Source organism: Manis pentadactyla, chromosome 3 (genome assembly GCF_030020395.1).
Source record: "Manis pentadactyla isolate mManPen7 chromosome 3, mManPen7.hap1, whole genome shotgun sequence".
In the NCBI taxonomy this organism is placed as follows: Eukaryota; Metazoa; Chordata; class Mammalia; order Pholidota; family Manidae; genus Manis; species Manis pentadactyla.
Genome location: NC_080021.1, coordinates 9739186 through 9762670, shown reverse-complemented (window position 1 = coordinate 9762670; position 23485 = coordinate 9739186). Strand labels below are relative to the sequence as shown.

General features: G+C 34.4%; 1 protein-coding gene across 11 annotated transcripts in view; it reads left to right on the top strand.

Annotated features, from left to right (window-relative positions):
• Nucleotides 1-23485, top strand: part of PHF20L1 (PHD finger protein 20 like 1) — an 80499-nt gene that overhangs the window by 32298 nt on the left and 24716 nt on the right. For 9 of the 11 annotated variants that reach the window (XM_057497732.1, XM_036890471.2, XM_036890470.2 and 6 more), the window contains 6 exons: nucleotides 856-938; nucleotides 4440-4692; nucleotides 6624-6812; nucleotides 7078-7284; nucleotides 16535-16591; nucleotides 17780-17887. In XM_057497732.1, coding sequence (XP_057353715.1) covers nucleotides 856-938; nucleotides 4440-4692; nucleotides 6624-6812; nucleotides 7078-7284; nucleotides 16535-16591; nucleotides 17780-17887 — 897 coding nt within the window. Of the gene's footprint in view, nucleotides 1-855; nucleotides 3007-4439; nucleotides 4693-6623; nucleotides 6813-7077; nucleotides 7285-16534; nucleotides 16592-17779; nucleotides 17888-23485 lie in introns of those variants that run through there. The other 2 variants (XM_057497733.1, XM_036890474.2) reach the window with 2 other exon arrangements.

The following is a 23485-nucleotide window of genomic DNA, read 5'->3' as shown; positions in this document are numbered from 1 at the left end:
CTGCTGTAGTGAGTTTACTGTTATGTTATCAGTTATCAAACAGTCCTCCTTTGAAGGAAAGGTTTTATGTGGCTCACTTTGAAATGACACAGAAATTAGTTTGGTGACCTTTTATGTGCCTGTTGGCCATAAGCAAAAACAAAATTTATTATTATGCAAGGGTTATAAACTTGGCTTCATTGAAGGTACTATCAGGTGCTTAGCAAAGAATCTTGACCAAGTAAATGCCTTTAATTTATAAATTAAATCAGAGTTTTACTGTCTCATAAAGTTAATTATGTGTTCTCCAGATAAAATATTCTTTCTTCTCCAATTGAGAATTAGTGGTATACATTGGTGAAAATCGGAACTCCTGGATTATTTCTTCATTTCTAGAATTTCCTTTTTCCTGTTAACATTAAATAGTATCATCAGTGTATTCAGCACTTTTGTAAGAAGATAACCTGCAATTGGGTATAGAGATAAACTGGTAAAGCTTAGGTGAAAGGATCTGAGTGAAATTAAAAATTTTATATTCTAGATGTTTGGAAGGATTTCTCTTATTTTAATATTCTATATTTCTGTTGTATAAACAAAGCCCATGTTATGAGTATTAACAATCTAAGCCATCCTAGGTTTCTGGACATTAAGCCATAGAAGTTAAAATTTTTACAGAATAAATGTCTACATGTGTGGTTTTTAAAGGATATCTTTGGGATAATTAAGGATGTTTGTATTTTTGACATGTAAACTTTTGAGAAAATATTTTTTCTATACATTAAAAAATATGGAGGATTTCAATTATTAAATTTTTGAGAAGTTAATTAAGGTGAAATTATTTTTCTAATAAGCAATTTCTGTACAATTTTTCTCAAGGTTTGTTGGCATCCAAAGCTGTTGGGGTGGATGGTGCTGAAAAAAAAGAAGACTACAATGAAACGGCTCCAATGCTGGAGCAGGTATGAAATGGTAGCATTTGATTTTTTTTCAAGGTTCCCAACTGGAATGATCACGGAGCTATATTATCCACATAATTGAAATTGCCCTTTTGGTCAGATATGGGAATAGGAAGCTAATTAATTGATGATATGTTTTTAGCTCTGCCTTCTCCAAGGTATACAAATAAAACACAAATTTCATTAGTGTTTGTTTTCAACAGACTGGCATTAAAGTCTTTGTCTCCAACATTTGAAGGCCTGGAGGCAGGCATCCCAGGGTATAAGCTTACAGCTAGATCACCTTTAACTAGCTTACAAAAAGACCCTTACACAAATACTTCTCATTTGTGAGTTAAAACAGGGTTTTTGACATCTAATAAAGCTTCTTTTGTAAGAAGTTTCTTTTATATTGTAACAATTGGTGTTGTTAGACTATGTGTTTTATGAATTGATCAATGAGCCATACATTTTTGCTAGGATGTATATTTTAATAACTACAAAAGAAGAATTTTAAAAAGCTATTAAGGGTCTGTCTTTAAACCACCTAATAGAGGAATTTAACAGTGAAGGTTGCAGTTGCTAGATTTTGCCTTGGCTACCTTCAGATTCCCACAATACCTGTACATAATGAACTGTGCATGTTTTTACATTCTCTAAGGGCTTAACTTCTTGGGCACTGTAAGACTATAAGAACATAGTAATAGCCATAACTGAATTTCTTTGGTTCTCTTATTTTAAAATCTGAGCCTTAATGTAGTTTTAATACATCCCTTTTGTATTTTAATTTTCTTTATTAGTAGTCTAATAAAGAAGACTTTAAAATGAATATATTTTGCTCTTCTCTATATGCATTTAAAAAAAATCGTCCAAATTTAATTGATATTGTATTGAGTTTTTCAGGGTTATTTAAGGCCTGATTTGGTAACAATACATTGTTTTAGTGAGTCCATTAATGTTGTATTAAATCAATGGTCTTTTAAATTGATTAAAATGTCAGTGAATCATACCTTCTGATTTTCTGTGATCATCAAACGGTTAAGTCTTTGCCGTTATTGTCAGTGTATCAACCAAATTTTAAGTAACTTTTTTACTGTGTATTACTATATTCGATGTCCCAGATAAAATAACAGTATTTTGTATTTTCACCAGTGTTTATGATATTCTCAGAATGCAATAAATCAGGGACTTGGGTAATAAAATGTTTCTGGAAAATTCATTACAATGTCAATCTTTCATATGCACAATCCTGCTGAGGTAAATGTGATTGTGAAAATTACTTATTATGTGTGGAAGTTAGTGGAGAGGGCAGTGCCCATTTCAGAGAGGAGTACAGAAAACATTTTGAAATTGACGTAAAAAGGAAAGAAAAATTGACTGACTCGGCTGTTTCTATTTGCATAATTAAAACATTTTTGAGAGTCCTTGCCAGTTTTGTAACAAAGAGACCAGTGATCATTAATGAAAACTGTAAATTATTTTAGTTATTTAAGGAACGTAATGCTGTTCCCTAATTTATTTGTCATTCAGGTTGATTTCAATGTGGAAGTGTTTTGTAACCAAACTCTTAATTTTTATGCTAAGTGTTTGCCCTGCTTCAGAGTTAAAAAGCCGAGTTATAGAACTCTGAATTACATCTCAGTTGGTATCAACAATAGTTTGAAGGAGAGGTATTGATTGTCACTAACCTCTGTTGTCCTAATGAGTAAAAATAATGTCACTCATGACATAGATTTATAACAAGTCTATAGCCAGAACTTATGGTGCAAATGGATTTATTTTATTTACATTTAAAAAAATTCAATCTCTGTGGTCTTGAGCCCCCAATTTTCAGATTATTAATTACAGGTCATATAATTGTATTAGGGATTGTCATGTTATATTTACTTTTGGGTAAAACCTGCATTAGATGCATAATTCAGTAAGTTTTTAAAAATGTTAATTTGTCCTTGTTTAGAAGTTAAGCACCTTATCAAGATATTAATTTAAGTTTTAAAATCTTGTTTTATAACTTTGTAACTTGAGAGTAATGGATGCTGTAGTGATGTCTTTCACATATGTGAAGATGAACAATAAAATTGTTTATTTACAAGTAATGGCTCTAATTACTTTTCTGGCAACACCTTTAATAATAAGCTTAGGAATCCTTTCCATTTATGGAGTAGCTTTTCAGATGGTTAATCTTCACTTACACATGTGTAATGAGTAAATTCAAGTATAGAAATGATGACAACTGAATGAATGGGACACTTGACACCAGCCCTTTTATATGGTATGTCAACATGCCATCTGTAGAGCGTTCAGAGGTACCATACATAATACCAAATAATACACCATTTTTCCCCCACCAAAATTTGAGCACCTTGTATTTTAGTTGGGAACAGAAGCTGTTTGCTCCCCAGACAATGATCTTTCATATTCCAGAAAACTGGAGACTGCAGACTGATGGTCATTCCTCACAAAATATATGGAACTAAAAAAGTTTCTTGGGGACAAGCATGTTGTTCATAGTGCTAGCAATTTGATTCTTTATAGAGGCCTGTCTTTGTGTAGATTTTAAAGAAGTGTTATCATATTTTGCTGTCCATTGCCTATGTCAGAAGGAGATACAGTATAGGCTTTCCAACACTATATAGATTGCAAATCCATCTAATGTGGCTATTCTCTGTTGTCTGTGGACACATTCACATATATTTTTACATATGTAGGAAATTTTACTGCCAAATGAATAAAGATACTCTTTATGAGAGAACTGACAAAGTTCTGATTTTTTTTTAAAAGTATCAGTTGGCAGGAAGAAGGTAAAAACTCTCATCTAAGAATGCGACGTATTTTGTTTTTAAATCCAATGTTTTTAACTTACACTTGGTTTTACTCCTTTTTTTTTTCGTTGTTGCTTGTTTTGTATTGTTTTTTAGTCTCTTAACTCAGTATTGCTGGTGGCTTTGATTTCATGATGCATTATGCTTATGAAACCAGCTTTCAGCACTAAAATGAGTTAAAGATAATGTTTCATTAATTTGGTCATTGTTTTCCTGTTGAGATCTTTCTTTAAAGGGAAGCTGTCTATTTAGACCTCTGCCTTCAACTTGATAAAGAAAATTATCTGATAAAAAATATGAAAGTCAAAGGCTTAAATATATTCCTCTAGTGCTCTAAAACACGAAAATGTTTATTTAAATAATTCTTATTAATATCATTGATAATAATGATTTCAAAAGAGGTGTATTTCACTTTAATACCGAAAAGTAAGATAACATTTCATATTCTGAGAATATTATGAAGAATGTATTTTTTAAAAACCAAATTTAGATTAAAATTTGACAGCATCCCCTTAAAGACAGCCTATTCAACTTTTAGTTAATAATTTGTGGGGTTCTTTTTGGTTTTTCATTTGTAATAGAAATGTTATATGTTGCTTAACAATGTTTTTGGATACTAAAGTTGCTTAACAATCAAAATAGAATACAAGAACAAAAATGAAGAAACCAAAATAAAAATATCAATTTTTTATTATTTATTCAGGCGATTTCACCTAAACCTCAAAGTCAGAAAAAAAATGAAGCTGACATTAGCAGTTCTGCCAACACTCAGAAACCTGCACTGTTATCCTCAACTTTGTCTTCAGGGAAGGCTCGCAGCAAGAAATGCAAACATGAATCTGGAGATTCTTCTGGGTGTATAAAACCCCCTAAATCACCACTTTCCCCAGAATTAATACAAGTCGAGGATTTGACGCTTGTATCTCAGCTTTCTTCTTCAGTGATAAATAAAACTAGTGAGCACAGATTTTTAAAAAATAGTTACTTATCCTATAAGATACATTAAAAAGTTTGATTGTAGTTATATTGTATTTTTATGAAGTTGCTTTTTAAAAATTCCAACTTAAGTGCATATGATAGGCAAGGCTTGAAGCTATTTCAGGGGCAAAAACCATATACATTTCTGACTGATTTATTGTACAGAGACTGTACTGCTGGTTGAGAAACCTTACAATTTAATAATGCAAATTCCACTGACTCTCCTTATTTAATAAATCCAAGCACAATGAAAGGCCTGATTCATTACAAAAAAAAAAAGACATAAAAGTCCCATGGTGGATATTTTTCCTCATTCCTAAGACTTCTTATGGATAGATTTAATTATTGTCTCCACTTGTCTGAATTTCCCTCTGCAATACATTTTCATTCTTATTCTAGGATTTAGAGTGCAAACTTAGTTTAATCTTAACGGAGGGTGAATGCTTCCTTGATTTTCGTTTTTTCTAGGTTTTACTATTTCAGTATCACAAAGCTTTTGAGAGTTAAGTCTTCTTAAAAATAGCCTTTCAACATGGGTTTGGGTATATAGAAGACAAGATTTCTATTGACCCTGTGCTTCTTATATTAATATTCTAAGAGACATGAAAAATACCTTGAAAGTCACTGGGTAAAAGATACTTTTCCTCTGCTGTTTATACAACAACTGAATTAGTAACCTGATTAGTAAATGAATATGACACATTTCCTTATGAACTCTTCCATAACAATAGAAACATTGGCATTGAGAAGACTTTGATCAAATATATTAGCCTCCTCTTCCATTCAGTTGCCATATTTTCTACAAAACCATAATTTTCAATTTCTGATCAGATTTTGATACTTTTTTTGTTTTGGTCTTACTCTTTTTAATAAGTGGGTAGAAAGAATATGAATAGAAAAACTCAATTGTTCTCTCATAAGCTTCATTTAATTGTGACATTTGTCATGACAGAATGTCATTAGTAATTCTGATTTTTGTAAAATTACTTTTAAATACTCGTTAGACCACACTTATTTCCTCCTTCTAAATTAACACGAATATATTGGCCTAATGTAGTCCTACCTATTCTGAATAATCAAACATGTTTACATGCCATGTGAAAGAAGAAAACTAAAGGTTAAAAAAAAAGGCAGAAAATTCTCAAACTTTTGTGTTGCACAGCTAGAAGATGCTTAAATGACTCACCAAGTTAGTTATTAAAAAATGAAACACATGATTGCAAGATCAGTGTCTTATTCTTTTAAAATCCTCAATATTTGCCCATAATGTAAATACTTGAAGCTGTTTGTGTTCAATTTTTTTTAATGAATCAGGCCCAAATATATGTTTATAAAAATCCATTAGGGGAATGAGGGTGGGATAAAATTATATTAGTTTTACTTTCGCAAGTAAAACACTAACTCTACAATGCTTGTCAGATTTTTGTCACCTATGCCCCCTGCCTTTTTTCTTTTCCTTAAGAGTTTCTGGATTTGTAATATAACAAAGGAATATAAATATATATATACTTATATATATATGCATATATATAGATATATATGGAAAATGAAAAAAAAAATCTTTGGCTATACAAAGACTATTTTTCCAAAGGAAGAATGGCAAGTACACAACGATCTGCAATTACAGAAGTAACTGTAGTCTGTCACGTGGGAAGCTACCTGAAATTAATGTTCCATGTTATTTTCTTCTGGTTGTAGTAGGCTTTAGATTTTAGAAGTTTTGGTTAGCCATTTTTGTGAGTGAGGGTGCAGTTTTGCCTTTGATTACTTTTGGAACATGCTGTTCCTTGTGGATACCTTACAGCATCAGAGGGCAGAATTTGAATCGTGTTTCCCATTTATCTCCTTAAATATTATAAGATGATCCTGGCATGTGTCTGCTTCGTGAACATTGAGGATCTTTTTCTAGGTTCTCTGCAGCCTGTGAACCCCCCTAGACCTTTCAAGCATAGCGAGCGGAGAAGAAGATCTCAGCGTTTAGCCACCTTACCCATGCCTGATGACTCTGTAGAAAAGGTTTCTCCTCCCTCTCCAGCCACTGGTGGGAAAGTGTTCTCCATCAGTTCTCAAAATCAGCCAGAGTCTTCAGTACCAGAGGGTAATGTATATTGATTTCCTGTAGAACCAAACATAAAAGAAGATTAAGAAAACACTAAGAGAGAAAGACTGTTAAAATATTAAGAAATTTCTGCTTTTTCCTTCTTCACATCATTTGGACATAAAGCACTTCATTTATTTTACAAATACTGAATGCCCTCTTTGTGCCAGGCACTGCTTAACTTACATAACATTTTAATGCACATTGATATTAATGAGCCAGTTTATCTGTGTTAATATTATATTACATTCTTTGTTTTGTGTAGTGCCTGATGTCACACATTTGTCACTTGAGAAGCTGGGACCCTGTCTCCCTCTTGACTTAAGTCGTGGTTCGGAAGTTACAGCGCCACTAGCGCCAGATCCCTCTTCCCATAATGAATGTCCCAGGGCAGAAAAAGAAGATACACAAACGCTTACAAATCCTTCTTCCAAAGCAATAACTGATGGAAGAGGAGCTCCAACAGTATCAGGTAAAAAACATTCATTTTAGAAGTACCTACCTAGGCTTGCATTCATGGGGTAGAAACATTTTGATGCGTAATTACATTACTTTAACTAATTCCTTGTCTTAATTACTTTGTGTAACATCTGTGGAGATAGGGTTTCTCAGTTTGAGTGCTTTCCTGCTACCCTTTACTGTCATATTCCTGGGCTGCTTACTTTGTCACTCTACTTCCTTCTCCCTGCTTCTTTCTTCTGTCCTATTTCTACTGAATAGGAGTTGTTGAAACTAAATATAATGACAGAAGTTCTTGGTTTTGATACCAGAAAATTCTTAATGGGATCAATACTTAGGTTTAAGGATTCTAATAGAATTTAATATTTAAGAACCACTTGGTTTACATTTAACTATATACCTATCTTAAATATAATCCCATATTGTGAGATAGAATCTTCCAAATTTAAATGTAAATTGTTATAACATTATTTTGGGAGTCTGATATGTAAAATCAGCCATGCTCAATAGCACATTCTTGGGCTGATTTCATGATACTTACTGTAATCTGAAGCCATTTAGAGGGATTTTTTTCAAGTTGATATTTTCATCTAACAGAATATTAATTTGCATTTCCTTTATGTAGTTACATTGTTTTATTGGAAGTTTTATAGAATTTCAACCTCAACCAAAGAGTACATATAACAAAAAAAGGCACACAGTAATTTCAAGTGCTTTTCTAGTAAATTACTAATTTGGAATTAGAGGGGTGAAGGTCTGAATTGAGTCAGTTCTGAAATGCAGAACAACATAAAACTGTTTCTTGGTTTGCAGCCAACAGTATTGCAGATAATTGTTTTTAATAGCATATTCTGAAGTCACTTTATTTACCAACTCTTTGGGTGAAGCATAAAATAGAGCTTGCCCTTTTCTGGTGATGGTATATATTAAATTAATATGATTGAAGTAACTTAAGAAACATATACTTTTTAGATAACTGCCTTTGCCTTCTTATTCCTTCTTTCAAAGTGAAAATGTAACTAATATGAAACACAATTTTCCACAGTTCCGTTTTACCAATAATGGTTGAAGTTGTTTTGTACCTGATGGTATTTCCGTATCTTGTTTTAAAAAATCAGTGTGCAAATCTGAAGATTTGTAGTTTTTGAAACTATTCTCTTCTCCACAGTTCCGTTTTACCAATAATGGTTGAAGTTGTTTTGTACCTGATGGTATTTCCGTATCTTGTTTTAAAAAATCAGTGTGCAAATCTGAAGATTTGTAGTTTTTGAAACTATTCTCTTCATTTCCCAAATTTGATACATTGTTTTGTGACTCTTTTTCTAAGCCCCCTCTATCCTTAGGTTAGTTAATTTTTCTTTCCCCTTTCCCACAATATTTCTGAAATACCACTGACCCTTTGAGTCATTTTTTCTGATGGAAGTCTCATGCAGTTCTTTAACAGTCTGGAATTTGTTGCCATACTTAATGTATGAAAAATATGTTAAGGTTATAATTACCTGTATCCATTGGGGAAATTATTTTTAAATGTGACTTTGAAAAAATTTGAATTTTTTTGTATATTCTAATAATAGTAACAAGGCTGAAAGATAGACCAATATATCTGTGTAGTAACTAAGAGTTATGTTAGCCAGAATATATATCCTAAGATGTCAAAGTAGTGACTGTGCATAGAAATCCTTGATTCCAATGATTGTGCTTCTAATCAGAGTTTTAGCCTAGTCTTTTTTCAGAATTTCTACCATATTTGTGGAGATACAGCTAACTACCATTTGGGGTGTGGTTTCTTGTTTCTCATAATGGCTAAAATGTACTAGGATAAGAAAAGGCACAATATTTTTTCCTTTTAAGTATTAGAAATAACTGTTCAGGAAAGTCAAAGTAGTAAGACAGCTTTCTGCAAAAGAGAGAGGTGGAGAGAAGTTTAGATTTGTAATGTTAATTTGTAGATTTGTTGAAGAGTGAGGATTGCCTGGGTGTGGTGTTGGATGGCAACTTACTTAATTCAGGAAATGCATGGTTTTAAATGTTAATTACTGAAAGTCTTTATTAGTGTGTTGAACGCAGTTATAGTATTGGACAGTAGGGTTGGGGAATGTCTCTTCTGAAGGGGATTGCCCCTGGGCAAGTTCATTCTGGGTTCAGTAAGACTGAATAATAACAACAGAATGTTAGGGGTACAAGGGTTTATACCAAGCTCTACTCTGATGGTAGCAGGTCAGGTGCTGGAATCTCATCTGCCTCTAGGATATTAGCAATCTATCTCTGTCTCTGCCTCCAGGTAGAGCTTTGGATGGTGTTCTTTATATAGTAACACCGACAATAATGGCTCATTGCCAATGGGTCTGTAAGCATTAGCCTAGCAGTAGGCCAATCACATCATCAAGGAGTTGAGGGTGAGGTGAAGATCCTGGCCATAAGAATTTTCATTTTCCCTACACTCCACCCCTCCAGGATTCTTGTCTCACGATCTGTGCACCCTAAATCTTCACAATGGTCCTTGGACCTTTAGTGCTGTTCACAGTCCATCCTTTCTCCTGTAGATGTTGCAGCAGTCTAGGTGGTATTCCTTCTAGGTCTGTAAGAGAATCAGAAGCATGATATCATTAGTATAATGTTACAGTTGCAACATTGGTGGTTTCTTCCATGCTGTCAAGTCCATGACAGATGGTGGAACTGTGAAGGTACCCCTATGGAAGGAGAGTGAAAGTCCATTGTTGTCCTTCCCACCTGAAGGCAAACTGTTCCTGACTTTACTGTTCTACGTCAATATTCTATGTCAATGGAAGAGAAGGCATTAGCAAGATCTACAATGTAATGATATGTCCCCATGACTGAGGGTGTCCATAAGGCCTGCAGTAGAGGGGACAGTAGCATGCAGATGGAGTATAACTTTATTCATTTCTCTGTAATCCATGGTCATATGCCAGGAGCCATCCAGCTTTTTTACTGACCACACTGGGATATTAAAAGGGCTGTAGGTGGGCTTTATACTACCCACCTTCTCCAGTTCCTGAGGTTTTCTCCAATTACTTTATGCCCTCCAGGCAATTTGTATTACTTGGTATTAGTCACCTGCCAAGGCACAGGCAAAGCTATGGGCAGGCGCCTAATATGTCCCCTCAGAACAGCCTTAACTACACATATCCTCAGTCTGAACTCACCTGCAGTGGTCTGCAGCCATAGGCCTTGCAGAATATCTATCCCCAAAATATATTTGGGGATGGAAGAGATATATACATTATACTCCTTTGGGGGTAGATGCTCTGTTCCCAATGGGATTCAGGCTTGTTTCACTCTGATAGCCTTACCCCCGTATCCATCTATAACAACAGGTGTCCCAGGAAACTACTCAGGGTTGCCAGACATCAGTGAACATTCTGCTCCTGTGTCTCCCAGAACCAGGACACATTGTGCAGTTGCTGGGGACAAATGAATTGATATTTCAATATGTGACCTCTGGTTCCTCCCTGGTTCCTCAGGGCAGGTACCTCAAGCCTTCCCTCAGGCAAACCATATCCCCCAGTCATCTTTCTGTGTGCATTCAGGTGAGGTTCGCTCACTTGCTAGCAGGGAGTCTCTCAGACACACAGGCTGGACTTGTGGCTCTGTCTCCAGCCTCCACTTCTTGGTCCTCAGTGGCCAGATCTGCTCTGGTTTCAATTGTAAGATTCTATTTGACTTCCCATCCAATTTCTCTCTGTTTGCTCCTACCCCTATTAAATCAACCCACATTTGGCTCCTCATGACCTTCATGGGGTCCGTTAGACCCTTCCTCTCTGTAGTGGACCGTATTCTCTTCTGTGCTGCATCGTTAACACCTCGCTCAAATCTTGTACAGTATGGGTAACTGCATGTATGGACTGCCCTAAGTGAGGGGGCAAGAATGGCCACTAAGAGCCTAACGAGGGACAAGGGGCATTTACAGTACCATATCCTTCATCCTCACTATAAATAGCTCTTCATCCAGGCCATAATATACTGGATTATAAATGGGATTTTTCATGCCTAATTTCCATAACAACAGTTAGAGCTCTGTATATGTCTGCCATCTAATGGGGAAGGATGGTAAGTCACCCTGATTGGACCATACAGTGTGAAGTGCGGCCATTAGCCATTTGAGAAGTGAATGATTCTGGGGGTCTAGTGTGCATTCTACAGTCACTGCCACAAGATAGGATGAGTTGTTGGGGAAGTCAGCTTTCCCATCTCTGAGCCAGACAGAATGATCCCATCCACCCCTAGATCCCAAAAGCTCAGGAGCCAGGCTGTATGGACCCTGAGGGTTTCTGCCAAAACTGGGAGCCCAAATCCACCAGCTCTGCCTGTGGATAGGGGTGGAGCACAGAGTGCTCCATGAGCTGGAGAGGAGTATGGACCTCTCCCAGAGGAACCCACAGTTGCTGCATCTTTATTTTCTTGACTATAGCTGGGTGGGATTTCAATAGAGGAGGGTTGGTGCCCCTGGTACCACCTCTGCCTCATTTTCTCCCAGCTCTTTCACCATTTCTGGGCTGACGGCAGCTCTCTTGTTCCACAGAGTGCCTCCTCCCCTACATCCTTTACCTTGTCCACAGTGCCTTGCAGTGATGCTGTCTCAGTCTTCAACAGCTCTCTCACCTTTTCCTTGATACCTTGCAGCTGGCATTCTTGTGTTGCCTCTTCTCATGCTTCTCACAGGAGTATGTCCTTCTCCATCATGGCTTCTGCCTTTTCCACAGCACCATGCAGTGCTGCTGTCTCATTCTGCAGTGTTAAGAATCTTTTACCACCTCCATAGCATCTTACAGCTTGCATTCTCACGCTGCCTCTCCTCATGCTTCTTGCAGGGGTACGTCTTTCTCCTTCATGGTCTTTACCTCTGCCACAGTGCCTGCGACAATACCATCTCATTCTTCAACAAATCTTTTACTTCCTTCACAACACCTTGCAACCTGTGTTCTTGTGCTGTCTCTTCTTTGTGTTACCATTACATCCCTTACCATCTCCATATCACCTCACAGTGAGGCCATCTCAATCATTAGTGATTTTTTTTCTTCCTTCATTACCTTGATGTCTTCTTGTGCTTCTTGCGGAAGTGCACTCTTCTTCTTTATAGCCCTTCTTAACACTGAGAAATAGCCAACCATGGTTCCCTCTGCCTTGTGGGCACATTGTTTCTTTAAGGAATTCCCTGTTTTGCAGAGGGCCTTCTCTGCTGCCTCAGGCATCACCACCTTCCTCCCGTCCTGGGAGGGGCCCGCTCCTCTAGGAGGCAAGCCACCTTGAACCCCGTGCCCATTGGGTGTTACCGAGTGCCTCCCCATCCGTAGAGGCAGCCTGCTGAAGTACCCCTCCCATGAAGGCAGCTTATTCCATTTTTTTCCCCGGTTTGCAGCAGATCCTGCCAATTACAGCATTGTCTTGCCTGAAGGAGATTGCCCCCAGGCAAGTTCACTCTGGATTTGGTGAGGCTGAATAATGACAATGGAACTTTAGGGGTAAAAGGCTTCATACCAAGCTTTATTCTCATGGTGGTAGGTTGAGTGCTGGAGTCACATCTGCCTCTGGGATGTTCACAATCCATCTGTGTCTCTGTCTCCTGGCAGAGCACTGGTTGGAGCTCTTTACATAGTACCACTGATGATAATGGCTCATTGCCAGTGGGTGTGTAAGCATTAGCCTATGCAGTAGGCCAGTTACATCATCAGGTAGATTAGGGTTAGATGAGGATCCTGGCCTTGGAAACTTTCATTTTCTCTACAGGGGGATTCTAATTTATTTCTATTACCTTCTTTTATTTTTTGAGGGAAGTAATGGAAATTGGGTCATATTCTAATTAGATGTCTTTTGATTTTGAGCCTATCTGACTTGCATTGAAATTCTCAATGGTTTGCATATTTTCTCTCTTAACAGTTTTGTTATATATCCTCTTTAAACTGTTTTGTGGTATTTTTTGGGCTTCTGTCTGCTCCCACACTTGTCTTTCATCTAGAGTCAGAGTACTAGGTGTTTTGGTTTTACTTTTGCTTTTGTGTCTTCCTTTTTTTTTTTTTTTTTTTTTTAATGTGCATATGCTTGTTTGGTTGGTTGGTTTCTATCTTAATTACAAAAAATAAATGTTGTTATTGTTGAATTTTACCAGAGCATGTATCAAAGACATTTTCTGGGGTATTTTTTGTCAAAACTCTTGGGATGTTTTAGAATGGTGAGGATGTTAGTCATTCATGAATAGTGAAATAGTTAACAGACTCAAATTTCTACTTTTTTGTGTGAGGGGTAAGTGCACACTGCCAAATTTAGCAGTGTTGGTAAGGGATGATGAAATTATGCAAATTATCCAATTACATACACCTGTTCTTATTGGGTTAAAATTTGCTTTTAATTGTTTTTCTAGTAGAGATAATGAGCTTGCACTATCCTTCTACATTTTTTCCACTGAGAAGCATCCCAATATTATGATTAGCCAAGAATATTATCACTGCCCACATTACCAAAAAATGTCATTGGTACCCTTGTAAAAATTGATTTCTTTAACGCTTTATCTAACAGAACCACTTGGTTGTAGGTAAAGATAGAGTTTAGTTCTATTACTATTTGGGAATGTTACCCAGTTTTCTTTCTTACCTACTGAATGTATGTATAACAAATACTGAATCACTCTAACGTCTTCAAGTAGTTAAAAGATATGGAAGGGTGAACCGATAATAGTCACAGAAGCTCTGACTTGGCAAGGACTTGAGGACTTGCCTGTGCCCAGCACTTGTGCTCATACTTTAAATAGATGATTTTTAGTCCAACATCTTATATCAAATTTACATTTACTTTTTAAAAGACTTTTTCTTTTAAAGTGACTTTCAATTCTTTTTGCAGAATTGAACAAAGCAAAATAAAACTACAACCAGAGACTCCATAACTGACCTCTGACCCCACACCAAATAGTCCTAACTTGTATAGGACCTGGGGTTTTCATGGAGAGTCTCAGTGATAGCTTCTTTTTTAGCTAGCGGCGTCTAGGATATTTAGCACACTGAAAGAAACTTGAGAAACCACTGTGCATGACGACTGCGTTTAAATTGTGTGCCAGCAGCTGCAGTTCAGAGAGCTGCCTCTCTTACTTGACTCTAAATAGCTCCATTTTTAAAAATTTTGTTCATTTTTTTGTTTTTTTTTATTATATATTGGACTGTCATTTATATTTTGTTTGAAGAAAATGTTCTGTTGATGAAGTTTAGTTTAAAAATCACTGTTCTATAAATGAATATCCTAGTACTTTTGTTCCCAAATTCTAGCACATAATAAAATAAGGACAATGTAGTGAACTTCTCATAAGACTAAATTTATTCTTTTCTTAAAGTCATGAGTAGGCATGTTTTGTTTTTCTATTTAGGTATGAGTGCTTTTAAAAGTCCTGATATTTTAATGCCTTTGCTTCTGTAAAGTTTTGACAAGTGTTCATCAGTCTCCCAGTTTTACTTATGAAATTTTATACATTAAGAAATCTAAAGGTTTGGGAACCACTAGGATGTGTGAACTCTGTATCTAGAACTGGTCATCCTGAAAGCACTCTGGGAATGACTGTATCTGTGCTGACCCCTATTGCTGAGCAGGTTCATAACCATTTTATTTGTAGTACCTGAGGGATCTGGTCAGAAAGGCAGCCCAATAAAGCAATTCTTTCATTTGAATTACCCCAAGGGGTTCTAGCCATGATCTACCTTTCACCCTGGAGATTAGGTGTGCCAGGGAATTAGGGACCTATAAGGCAAAGGTCATGATCAAGTGCTGCTGCTGAATGTATCTGTACTATTACAGGATTTGGAAAACTAACTTTGCATTATTTACATTGTAAATGTCATCATTCTCAAGATTATCAAATCCGTAAAATTTTCATGATGCAGCGATTAGTAGTTGGTAAATAGTAATTAGTAAAGAGAAATGACCTGTTTGCTCAACAATCTTGGTAAAATTTTATTTGTATTTCTCTTCACTCTGATGTCATTTTGTCATAAGAGTTTTTAGTCTTGGAGGTTATCAGTAGTCTACTTAATTTGATACTTATTAGATCCTTATTAACACTGAATTGCAATTGAATGGTATTTTTATATTTATATAAAATATTTGAAATGAGATAAAATGCTAGCTTTTTTTGATACTGTATTGAAATAATTTAAAAATGAAAGAACTCATAAATGGTGACATTAAAGCATAATTTTATGGACTGAAATTATATTTTAAATGCATTATAGTATATTTCTTAGATTAAACCTAGATACATGTAAGATATTAGCATTGGGAATGGTCAAATATGAGTTGAGAACTTGGTTAAATCTGTGTCAGCTATTAGTTACTGAGATGCACTACTGGTTTAAAAGTGTATAGGCTGAATATTTTTTTTATGTGTAGATAAGCCTTTGTATTTTACATTTAGATAAAGACCAAAAGTTATTTATAAAATAATTTTTTTGTTACCAAACAACACATTCATGATGAATTTCAAAGATACAAGTTTGTTTTAGGTAATGAGGTAGATATTGTTTAAAATTTTTAAACAGATTGTTGAAAACCAGTATACTTCAATATGAAGTTGAATATTTCATTTGGATGACCTGAATAGCACTCATGTTGTAACTGTTAAAGAACTGAAAATGTTACATGGACCTACCACTCCAGTTCATTTCAGCATCTTCTGGATTGCCAAGGGCTGTGATGCCAGAGTAGATCTTGACTGATTGCCCAGTACATTCATCTTAACTTTTGTTTTATGTTTAGACCTTTATTTATGCTATATCTAGATATCATGTAGTCTCAAATTATTACCCCACCACAAAGAAAATTTTAAAAAACTTACTGTTTGACTTGAGATTAAAGATGGAGGCATGAGTGTATATCAATGATACCTTAATAAAAAAACGTATTATTTATCAGACATTGGTTTAAGCATGATAACACAAGGTGGATATTGTTCTTCCTCTTTGACAGATAAGGAAGCTGAAGCATAGAGAGATTATATGGTTAACTAAGGGCCATACAGCTAATCAATGTTGGAAGCAGGATTTTAATTCAGATAGTCTGAAGAAAAACAAAAATCGTCCTTAATTTATCAGTTTTTTGAAGTAAGAAATCCCATTTCTTTGTTACTAGTTTAGGCAATAAAATAATGTAAACCTTTAGGAGAAGAGAGTCTTATGTAGAGTTTTGTGAGTAATTGTAATTTAAAACATTGTCCCACACTTTTAACTCTTTCTGACTAAACTTAACAATTTTTTCCCCTAAACCTGCAGGAATATCGAAAACAGAAAAAAAAGTGAAATTGGAAGAAAAAACCTCAACAGCATTTGGTATGAACAGAAAGTAATCTTTAAACAAAGACTGTAGATGGCTTGACAGTGGGAGGACGTAGTCTGTCCCTTACTTTTTACCTGTTGGTGCTCCTTTATGTGCAAGTGATCATCTGCTTTACTATTTATTAGTGTCTTTCAGCTCCAGATAGATGATTTCTTAAATATCTGTCTTGTATTACTAGGTATTTTTTTTGTCAAGGGAGTCTCAAGCTTTCTCTGGGAACTTTGTGTTTTTGAACATTTTAAAGATTATGGCTACTTAAAAATAAGCCACCATTTAATATTGTTGGGACTTAGTGAATGGATAAAATAGTTAATTTTTTTAGACTTTCCCTAATCTACCTTATAAAAAGCTATTCAGTTTTCTGCTATTTTTTTGATCTTCTGTGCTATAATGTCTAAAAGTTTAGAATAATGGATGATAGTCTTAAATATTCTATAGATTAGTAGTTAAGTGGAACTTGGATCACTGGAAGTTGGTTAAGTATAGTTGATAAATTATAGACTAAACCACTCTTGAGTTAGAAGGAACAACAGGTGAATATATGTGATGAATTAATTTTAAATTAAATATTCTAGGATACTGCTTTAGCATACATTCATTTTCTTCAAAGTTCATATAATTGGGGAGAAGGAATATTTTAAAACGTTGGGAAAAATCCGTTTGATGCATATAAGCTTTTTTTGTTTCTGTTCATAGCCTTCATTCTTGTACACATTGGGAAAGTATTGAAAGATTGAGGAATTATAGGTGTAACTTTTTTATTTTTCCGAAGAGAAAAGTTATTTTTTTGTTTATCTTTTAATGTATTTTCTCATTAAATCATATATGGAAATGCTGAGTCTCCTCAGTCAGGTCCTTCTCCTTAAACTTAAATTCTTAAGTTAATTTTTTCCATATCAGGAAACTGAGCTGTATTAAGATTTTTAACTACTGCTGTCTGTGTTAACTTTAAGGTGTCAGGAGTTGGGATTTCTCAACACTGCTAATGAAGATCCCCTCTTATAGTCCAATAAGCTAATCAAGAGTTCCAGACTCATGACAGGAACTGTTTAATTGAACCCATCCACTCTGGGCAGGTGACTGGAATAGCTGATTAAAACATAATGCTGCTTTTAGGTTAACCACAGAGGAACATCTCAGATCAATAATGGTTACTAACTTATTCCCTTTTTGTCATTTAGGTAAGAGAAAAGAAAAAGATAAGGAAAGAAAAGAGAAGAGAGACAAAGATCACTACAAACCAAAACAGAAGAAGAAGAAGAAAAAGAAAAAGAAATCTAAGCAGCATGGTAAGTATGCTAAAATGGTGATTCCCATTTTTTTTTAATACTAAGATTCTTTCAACTTTCCTCTTTTACCAAAATGGTAGTAGGACCAAATCTCCATGTTGTTGAGAACTGAGAAGTTCCTTTAGCTTTCCTTTGTCTTGCTAATTTTGAAAATATGTAGCTCTGTTTTACTATGGTCTGCAAATTAACCGTTACAGCTGACTGGAGACTTTCATTTTCAGACTCTGGTGTACTGGGTACCCTGAGGAAGTCACTTTCCCTGTATGAAGGAATTATTTTCAAAGTAGAATTTTATAATTCCTTGAATTCGCTTTCATAAATGATGGTAAAATAAAAATATTTTTAGAAAAAGCAAAAAAAGAAATGATTTTTCTATCAATAGGCTATCTCTAAAAGATATTCTAATCCTCTACTTGAAGACAGTCTTCAAAAGGAAGGTTTGAGATGCTAGCAGAAATGATGAACAAAGAAAATGCAAATATGTGGATAAATCTAGACATTGATTATGTAAATCAATTTGATGTATGGGAGGAAAACAAAATGGTAGAGAACAAAAATATGTAACACTAATAATAGCTTGTAAATTAAGAGGGGCATGCTTGTGTTTCAGTGTTTTTAAGGTCTTGTATTGTTTGGAAGAGTAAAAGAAATGTATTGCTTTTAGACTCTAATAAGTTAAATCTGCATTTTTGAATTTCTGACATGAATAATTAAGGACTAGAAGCATAGGGTATGATTTCCAAGTAGTAAATATAAAAAAATGTAATGCAATGAAAGGTAAAAAAAGGGTAACAAAGGTTAAAAAAAAAGGAGAAAGGTCAAAAAATGTAATGGAAAAAGATCCAAAAGAAGGCAATAAAAAGACAGAAAAGAAGAAAAGTACAAATTATAAAATAAGATGTTAGAAATGTATCAGTAATTATAGCTGTGTAAGAGAGATAGTCTTAATAGATTTAAAAAATCCAGTTACATGTTATTTCCAAGAGATAAATATAAGGATAGAAAGGGCAATGTTGAAAATAAAAGTATGGGAAAAATACTAATCAAAAGGAAAGTGGAAGTAGATATATTTATATCAAATGAAATAGTCATTAGGGCAATAATCGTTCCTAGTGATAGAAGTTTACCATATGATGATAAAGGGTCTGTTCATTTTATATTTTACTAGATATAAAATTCTAAATTTTACCACTGAAAAATATCATATTTTTCTTGAAGTAATTAATAAATTAACAAAACTTGAAAATATTCTTTAAGGATAAGAAAGATGGCAGCACAGTTGATTTGTTAGACCTACCAAGGACACTGAACTCAGCAGATACAGAGTAGATAGTTTTCTCAGACACATTTATTAAAATTGACCTCTGGATTCAGGTTTAAACTGAACACACTAATCTCAACACATTTTAAAGATTGGTATAATAGAGACCATGATTGTCTGTCTACAATATAGTTAACAAAAATCAGTATTAAAAAATTAAATAGAAAAACCCCATGTATTTAGAAATCAAGGAACACATCTTTAAATTACTCATGATTCAAAAAGTAGGACCAAAGTAATAATAAATAAGAAACTAAGAATCTCAAAGATGATGAGAATATTATATATCAAAACTTGAGGATGTATTTAAAATGGCACTTATAAAAAGAATATGTATTGATTGCCATTTGTGCTTATATTAGAAACGAAGGCTGAAAATCAGCTAAACCTACAGCTTAAGAAGTTAGAAAGAGCAAGTCCAATAAAAGAAGTAAATGGTAAACATATGAACAGATAAAAAAAATGCCAAGAAGAAATTAGAAAATGCCAAAATTAACATTTCATGGAAAACTAATAAAATCAACAAATCTCTGGAAAGACTTAAGACAAAGAGACAAAATGCACAAATAAACAGTATTAGTATTGAAGGGAACATAACTACAGATGTTCCAGACATGAAGATAATGTAAACAATTTAATGCCAGTGAAGCATCTCAAGATGTTAGATGAAAGTATGGACAGTTGAGAGAAATCAAATGCACTCAAGAAGAAGGTAAGACCTGAGTAGTCTTCAAACCTTAGAAGAAATTTAATCGGTATTTAAAAATCCTCCCACAAAGAAAAGAAAGCCCTGGCCCATAAAATTCTACCAAACATTAAAGGAGCAGATTATTCTAAACTTACATAATTATTTCAGAATTTAGAGAAAGAACATTCTTGTAGTGGGGTGAATAGTGTCCCTCCAAAATATATGTCCAAATTCCAAGCCTGTGAATGTGACTGTTTTGGGAATAGGATCTTTGCTGATGTGATAAAGAATGAGATCATATGATTCGGGGAGGACCCTAAAGCCAATGACTGTTTCTTAGAAAAGAAAGGCACATTTGAGACACAGAGGATAGAAGGCCCTGTGAAGACACAGGCAGTGATTGGTGTGATGCAGTCTCAGCTTAAGGAGCATGAGCCTCCTGAAGCTGTAAGAGGCAAGGGGGGATTTTCCCCTAGAACCTTCAGAGAGAAATGGCCCTGTTGACACTGATTTTGGCCTTCTGGACTTCAGAACTATGAGAGAATAAATTTCTGTTGGTTTAATTGCCAAATTTATGTTAATTTGTTGAGGCAGCCATAGGAAACTAATACAATTCAAAATTTATTTTAGATAAATAACTTTGCATTCAAAGTAAGAAGAGAACAGTATGAGAAAGGACAATTGCGTGTTTTTCTTATATGTAGACACAGATGTAAAACCCTTAAATAAATGTTACGGAATTAAATACAGCAGTGTATTAAAAAAAATGTGAGCACATAGGATTGGAATACAAATTGGTCTCACATTAGAAAATCTGTTAATGAAGTTTACCACAGTAACAGATGAAGGAGAACAAACATTACCATTTTGTAAATGTAGAAAAACCATTTGATACATCCATGTATACTTACATTTAAAAAAGAAAAATTGAATAGCTGATTATAAAACCTTAATTTAGAAATATTAAAGAAGGCCTAAATAGGAAATAATTCATGTTCATAAGTTAATAGATTCAATATTGAAAAGATGTCACCTCATGCTAAATAAGTAAGTATAGGAAAGCATCTTTATGATCTTTGGGTGGAGAAGGATTTCTAAACAAAAAATGCTAATCCTAAAGGAAAAGGTTAAAAACTTGACTAGACTGAAATTAGAAAATTACGTTAGAGGTATTCAATAGCAGATAGTTAAAGCAGAAGAAAGGATCTGTCAACTCTAAAAGACAAGACAATAGACCTCACCCAATCAGAGCAGCAAAAAGAAGAAAGAAGAAAGTAAAGATAGTTTAAGGGGCTCGGGATAATATCAAGTGGCAAACATTTGCATTATAGGGGTCCCAGAAGGAAAAGAGAGAAAGGGATAGAAATCTGGTTTGAAGAAATAATGGCTGAAAACTTTACTAACCTGGGGGAGGAAACAGACATCTAGATCCAGAACATCAGAGAGTTCCAAATAAAAAGTCAAGGGGACCCACACCAACACATGTAATTAAAAAGTCAAAAATTAAGAACAAGGAGAGAATATTAAAAGGAGCAAGAGAAAAACAACTTGTAATGTACAAGGGAACCACCATAAGACTATCAGCAGGTTTTTCACCAGAAAGTTTTCAGAACAGAATGGAGTGGCATTCGTGTGCTGAATTCAAAGTGCTGAAAGAAAAAACAGAACATTTCAGTCAAGAATACCAGGCAGAATTATGAGTCAGAATTGAAAGGAGAGAGAAGCAAGGAAAAGCTGAAAGGATTGATCACCACTAAACTGGCCTTACAACAAATATTAAAGGGACTTCTTAAAGCTGAAAAGAAAGGGTACTAATTAGTAACAAGAAAAACACATGAAAGAATATATCTCATTGGAAAGGTAATTATAAAGGTAGTAGCTTAATCACTTACAAAGATAGTAAAAGATTAAAAGACAAAAGTAGTAAAAATAACTATAACAACAATAATTAGTTAAGGGATACATTAGATAAAAAAGATGTAAAAGTGTAAACACACAAGTGTAAAACGTGTTAAGAGAGTACAAATGTTGAGCTTTAGTATGGGATCAAACTTAAATTGTTATCCACTTCAATAGACTATTACAGGTATAAGTTGTTATATGTAAGCCTCATCGTAACCACAAAGCAAAAGCCTATTGTAAATACACAAAAGATAAAGAGAAGAAATATACCGCTAGAAAAAGTCATCAAACCAAAAGGAAGAGAGCAAGAGAAGAGGAAAGGAATAGAGAAGAACTACAAAAACAGCCAGTAAACAGTTAACAACATGGCAGTAATACATTCTTATCAATACTTATTTTAAATGTATGGACTAAATTTTCCATTCAAAACAGAGTGGCTGAATGGCTTAAAGAAACAATACCCATTTATATGCTGTCTACAAGAGACTTATTTTAAATGTAAGGACCACACAGACTGAAAGTGAAGGGATGGAAAAGATACTCCATGCAAATTGAAAGCAGAAGAAAGTTGGAGTAGCTATACTTCCATCTGAAAAAACAGACTTTATAACAAGGATTGTAATAAAAGATAAAGATGGATGTTATATAGTAATAAAGAGTCCATTAAGAGAATATAACATTTGTGAATATTTATGCACCCAACATGCGAGCACCTAAATAAATAAAGCAAACATTATCAGATCTAAGGGGAGAAATAAACAGCAGTACAATAATAGTTGGGAATTTTAATACTTCACTTACATCAGTGGATAGATGATCCAGACAGAAAATCAGTAAGGAAGCATTGGCCTTAAATAACATAGTAGACCATATGGGCTTAACAGATATATGTATAACATTCCATCCAAAGCAATGAAATAGGTATTCTTCTCAAGTGAACATGGATTATTTTCCAGGATAGATCATACATTAGGCCACAAAACAAAACTTAATAAGTTTAATAAGACTAAAATTGTATCAGTAATCTTTTTCAACACAGTGGTATGAAATTAGAAATCAATTACATGAAAAAAATCAGAAAATTCACAAATATGTGGAAATTAAACAACATGCTCTTGGAGAACCAATGGGTCAAAGAAGAAATCAAAAGAGAAATAAAAAATTACCTTGAGACAAATGAAAATGAAAATATACCCAAACTTGTGGTATGCAGCAAAAATAGTTCTAAAAGGCAAGTTCACAGCAATAAATGGCCAGCTCAAGAAACAAGTCTCTGTAAATGACTTAACTTTACAACTCAAGGAACTAGAATTAGGAGAACAAACAAAGTCCAAAGTTAGAAGGAAGTAAGAAATATTAGAGCAGAAATGAATGAAACAGAGACTAAAAAGACAGCAGAGAAGATCAGTGAAACTAAGAGCTGGTTCTTTGAAAAGATAAACAAAATCTACAAGTCTTTAGCTAGGCTCACCAGGAGAAAAAGAGAGAGGACTCAAATAAAATTAGGAATGAAAGAGGAGACAATACAACTCATACCACAGAAATACAAGGGATTATTATTAGAAACTTATGAGCAATTACATGCCAATAAATTGGACAACCTGGAAGAAATGAGTAAATTCTTAAAAGCATACAACCTACCAAGACTGAATAATGATGAAATGGAAATCTGGACAGATTTACTAGT